We start from the raw sequence: 5,658 nt of genomic DNA, 5'->3' as shown, positions 1-5,658 counted from the left end.
TTGGCTCCACAATCAACACTCTTGGCACCAGCAGCCAGGAAATGAAAAGACGTATTGCTATGGGAAAGTCTGGTGTTAGGGACCTCTCCAAAGTACTGAAATGCAATGGTATCTTTCTGGAGACTAAGGTGTGTCTGGTACAGGCCATGGTCTTTGCAATCACTTGTTATGCATCAGAGAGCTAGACAATAACCAAGGAGGATAGAAGGAGAATTGATGCTTTTGAGCTTTGGTGTTGAAGAAGAGTTCTAAAGGTGCCATGGACTGCTAAGAGAACAAACAGATTCATCCTGGAGAGGGGTAAACTGGGCTGCTCCTTGGAGGCAAGGATTCTGAGGCTTCGTCTGACATACTTTAATCATGTTGTAAGGAGAGACCGGTCCTTGTAGAGGGATGGTCATGCTTGGGAGGGAGGAGGGCAGGCGCAGGAGGGGAAGGCCCACTGGGAGATGGATTGATTCGATGACTGGGGCAATTGGGATGAGTGTGTTGGAGGCAATGAAATTGGCACAGGACAGAGCAGAGTTTAGAACTGTTGTACATAGGGTCGCTTGCGACTCGACAGCACATAACAACAACAACATCTGGATTATTCTTTTTCTAATCTCTTCTTACGGAATGCTGTGGCCTAGTGGTAAGGAGTTGTGCTGCTAACCCATAGGCAAGCAGTCTGAATCCACCAGTAACCGTGTTGGGGAAGGATGGATAATTTCCTTCTGTGAGATTTACAATTTCTGAAAACCTGCCAGAGGGTCACATTTGAAGAGCTGGTTCTGACTCAACAGCACGTAAGAACAACAATAACAAGCTCTTCTTAGTACTGACCTGGTCAGACTGGGCATGTAACTCACTGATGAAGTTCTCCCCACTCTGAAGAAATTCACGTACTCCTTTCTATAAGCTAATAGTCCAAGCTGATTCTGTCCTATAGGAACCCCTCATGTGTTTCCAAGGCTGTAACTCCTTACAGGAGGGAAACTGCCTTCTCATTCTCCTGAGTGGTGGCTGGGGGATTCAAAATGCCAATGTTTTCGTTAGTAGCCCAACGTGTAATGCATACACTGTGCACTAGGGAAGGGTCCTTTCAATGCATTTCTACAATTTAAAATATTATTTTTTAATCACATTCTGTCTTGCAATTTCCTCTTAATTATTAAAAACAAGTTTTCTAATGGTAGAGAGTAAAATGCTTTGCATACAGTGTTTGCTCAATTAATTTCTTCTGAACAGAATCTAATTAGTTATCTATCAGGAGATGGTAAGTGTATTTTAAAATACACTTTAACTGGACTCAGATATTTTGTCTAACTCACAGTTGACTTTCCTGTGAGCTTCAGAGGCTGTAAATTGCATGAAGGAGGTTGCCTGTCTTTCTCAGATGAAACTACTGGTGTATTAGTTTATTTTTAAAAACTAGCATTATTTCAAAGACTACAAATAGCAATGTTTTATTAATTAGGTCTGCTGCTACTTCTCTAAAGATACTACTTATCAGAAATAGTAAATAATCCTGACAGCATCCTGCAGTAAAGCAATGCATTTTAAAATCTAGAAGTGGTTTTCTATTTGTATAGTTTGATAAAATTTCAGCTTGGCTGGAGCAAAGACTTGGGGAAAAATACCTTAATCACAGGGATGGAAAAGTTGGTCCAGTATTGGCAAAAAGGTAAACAAACTGGATTCACAGTTAGCATTTTAATGACATCTTAGGACTCCTTTCTAGTTTTATCTCACTGTATTTTAACATCTCTATAGCTTTATTCTTTAATAACTAGTACTCCACTTTATGACATATTTTTGACAGTCATAGTAGTCAGAGAGTGTTCATCCTTTTCCAAAGACTAGCCATTAAAATAAAAACAAAACAAAACACCCCAAAACCAAAATGGAATAAAAATAGTGAGGGTGAAAACAGGACTAAGTTAAGCAGAGCTATTATTATAGTTCTGTGTGTACTGTCGTTCCTGTGCTAAACAGGACTAAGTTAAGCAGAACTATTATTATAGTTCTGTGTGGATTGTCGTTCCTGTGCTAACATTTAGAAAACAAATGTGTAAATTATCAGGTGGATAAAGGAAACATAATGTTTACTAAAAATATCCAACATTTCATTTAATATACAATTAAACTTACAGTAGTATTATTTTTGTGAATTGTTAAGAAATAAAGAAATGTAATGAAAGCATGCTGTTGTTGTTAGGTGCTTTTCAGTCAAGTACACCTCATAGTGACTCGAGACAACAAATCCAAACCCTGTCCTAGTCTGTGCCAATCTCACAATCTCTGACACAATTAGCCCGCTGCTGCAGTCACTGTTTCAGTCCACCTGGTTGAGGGTCTTCCTCTCCACTCTACAGTTCCTCCAGCTTTCTGAGTATGATGTCCACCTTCAAGGAGTAGCATCTCCTAAAAACATGCCCAGAGTATGAGAGATGAAGATTCTTCATCCTTGCTTCCAAGGAGCAATCTGGCTTCATCTTCTCCAAGAAATATCTGTTTGTTCTTTTGTTAGGCCATGGGATATTCGGTACTCTCTTCCAACACCACAACTCAAAGGCATCAATTTTTCTTCTGTTGTCCTTATTCATTGTCCAACTCTCAGGTGTACAGCGAGTAATTGAAAAGAACAAGGTCTGAATCACGTATCTTGTGCACCTTATTTGCATTGCTCCTCAGCAAATGTCAATGACAAATGAAAATACAGGGGACAGTCAATGTCAGATGCTGAAGGGAGGTCAAAAAGTTTTAAAACAGAAAAACAGACCAATGTTTTTGTCAAGGAGGTCATAACTCATGATGTGAGAAAGACAGCTTTAACATGATCAAGACTTAACACATTTTGTAATAATAATAACTGATTAGATTGAGATTGTTTGCTATGCATTGAAAGCTGGACAATGACTAGGGATGATAGAAGGAGAACTGATGCCTTTGAGCAGTGATGCTGGAGAAGAGTATTGAATATACCATGGACTGCTAAGAAAACAAACAAGTTCGTCCTGGAGAAGGTTAAACTAGGCTGCTCCCTGGAAGCAAGGATTCTGAACTTTTATCTAACATACCCTGGACATGTTCCAAAGCGGGATCAGTCCTCAGAGAGTGATGTCATGCTTGGGAGCATGGTGGGACAGTGCAAGTGAGGGCGACCCTCGATGAGGATTGATTCAGTGACTAGGGTAATGGGGGTAGGTGTATCAGAGACAATAAGATTGGCACAGGATAGAACAAGGTTTAGGGCTGTTGTCCATAGGGTTACTACGAGTCGCAGGCGACTTGAAAGCTCCTAACAACAACAACAGACAACAACTAATTAAAACTACAAGGTAGATTGTTCTTGCAATAAATCAGATGTCACTTGAGGATATGGGCTACTGAATGTCTGCAGGCTAAGGTAGCTTATGAGTCTACTAACAGCAGGCTGGGTAAAGATGACTTTGTTTCACATACAGCATTAGGTAGAAGAAAGGTCAAGCCACAAACTCTTCTTTATCTAAACAATACAAATAAAATTTCAGTTTTTTCATGCTATTGTTGTTGACTGCTTTAGAGCTGAGCAAGACTCACAGTGACCCTATAAACAAAAGGCCTGAAAGCCCCTCTACAACTATCGCCATTTATCAAAGTTCATGCTATTAGTAAATAATTTTAAAAATAGTATCATACAGCATCATTATGTTTTTGCCTTCTCCAAGTATCAAGTTCATACATAAAACCCAACACGACTAGACTCTTATCACAGCTTTCAAATCCTTAACCTTTTGACAGCACCTAAAGGCAGAGAAATCAAACTATTTTTCTTCTGCTAAATTTTTAAAAAAAAATTTTAAAAAGTTAATATACAATTCTCACAGCAGGAGTATCCAAGTACAAATTACTCTGACAATAAAGACTTAATAATTAGCAGAAAAAAATGTACTGAGCAATAATACACTCTAATTTTTAAAAAAGTAACTAAGGAATGAGATGCAAGAAAGAGTATTTACTGGTTAGGTACTTTTTTATAGTAGCTGCATCAGGTCTAGGGTCAGTCTTCATTGCAATGTAAACTGCTAGGGCTGTTTGATCTATATGAGAAATGACAGCATTTGCTGCATCAACAATTTCATTAAGCCTTTTCATTCTTTCCTAGGGAGAAAAAATAAAAACAAGAAAATCAAATGGATGTATCAATCTATATACTTACGCATTTAAACGTGTTGTTTTTTTAAAAATTTCAACAGTGCTGTTATCATGTACCTCTGATTCAGAACTGACTCTCCAACAGGTTTTCAGAGGCAGTAAATCACACTGCCTCTGGGAGGAGGCTGACCATTCTTCACCCACTGAGCAGCTGGTGGATTCAAATCTTGTGCCTCTGGACTGCCAGTGCAACTCCTTATATCTAAGCCACCAGAGCTCTCTTATCTCAACAGTAAGAGTTGTAAATTCAGCAGGAACGGATGATGGACTGTAACTACAGGCCAGGAGGCTCTGGTTATGTCTTAATTGGCTTTTCTAATTGTTAGTACTACTATAAAACTTACAGCAGACATGAAAACGCCTAATTTACATCCTTGTTAAGTGTTAAAAGCTGAAAGTAAGTGAAATGTTACATTCATAAAAATGTATTTTCTCAATTACTTTTCTGTGTATTTTAGGATTGTAGAAACTTCATCAGCTATATATGTTTCTTTAGTCTCACATCACATAAAATATAGTACAAAATACAACTGATCGATGAAATAAAATCTTTCTAACCCATTTTCAGAACTCAAAAATGAGTAAACAATAACATAATGAAGTCTATGGCAACAATTACAACAGTTTTCTCAGTAATTTCTACTCCCAAATTAGTCTTTAAAATGTGTCCTTAAAACATCCTCTATTTATTTGATAGTTTGTAATTAATTATAGCATGAATTTTCTTAGGTTAAGAGCACACCAACTATGCTCACAATGTTATTTCGACTGATAAAACATGGGAGCAAGAATACTAAACTAAACTCAAGAGTAGTAGTTAGGTCTGACAATAAGCTTAATTAAAAAGCTGTTAAATATTCAATTTGAGGAAATAAATTCTCATATACAAACAAGGTACTGATATTGAAAATTAATCCAGCCAACCTTTTCAGCATCTAGTTGATGAAGTCGTGCAACATACAGAGGAAGGTAATTAGGGTATGTTTCTTTCAATTCATTATAAATGTCACTAGAATCCAGCCTGTATATATGAGAGAGAAACATTATTATAAAATACATATACATTTTTTTTCTCCTTCCTGTTTATTAACATTGTCTGGAAATACCAGCCAATAAAATCAGGCATAACTCTTAAAACAATAGTAACTAAGAAAAACAAAAAAAAAATCATTATCAAAAGTAATCAGATGGAAAACTTTAATTTGAATGCTCAATAAAATGATCAGATGAAAAGTAAACAGCAGGTTTTCCTACATATCAGCTAAAATGACTTATGGAAAAGAGAAGTGTGTTAACAAATGGCTAAAAAGACAAAAATCTTTGCAAATAAGTAACATCATTAAAAAAATTTTTATCCAATCTGCTACTCTCTTTCTCTTCAGCGGTGTGTTTAAACCATTCACGTTCAGTGTGACTATTGAAAGGTTAGGTTTTATTGCTATCATTGTGTTGAGTTCTTTTTGGTGTTGTTGCTAGTTA

At 37.0% G+C, this 5,658-nt stretch overlaps 1 protein-coding gene across 1 annotated transcript in view; it reads right to left on the bottom strand.

Annotated features, from left to right (window-relative positions):
* TPP2 (tripeptidyl peptidase II) overlaps positions 1 to 5,658 on the bottom strand; it is a 118,167-nt gene that overhangs the window by 23,929 nt on the left and 88,580 nt on the right. The window contains exons 26-27 of the mRNA XM_006879489.1: positions 5,104 to 5,200; positions 3,995 to 4,125 (exon numbers count right to left, since the gene is read on the bottom strand). Of these exons, the coding sequence (XP_006879551.1) occupies positions 3,995 to 4,125; positions 5,104 to 5,200 (228 nt within the window). The remainder of the gene's footprint in view (positions 1 to 3,994; positions 4,126 to 5,103; positions 5,201 to 5,658) is intronic.

Source organism: Elephantulus edwardii, unplaced genomic scaffold, assembly GCF_000299155.1.
Source record: "Elephantulus edwardii isolate Elephantulus edwardi_28Jun2011 unplaced genomic scaffold, EleEdw1.0 scaffold00003, whole genome shotgun sequence".
Lineage (NCBI taxonomy): Eukaryota > Metazoa > Chordata > Mammalia > Macroscelidea > Macroscelididae > Elephantulus > Elephantulus edwardii.
This window is presented reverse-complemented; position numbering and strand designations above follow the sequence as displayed.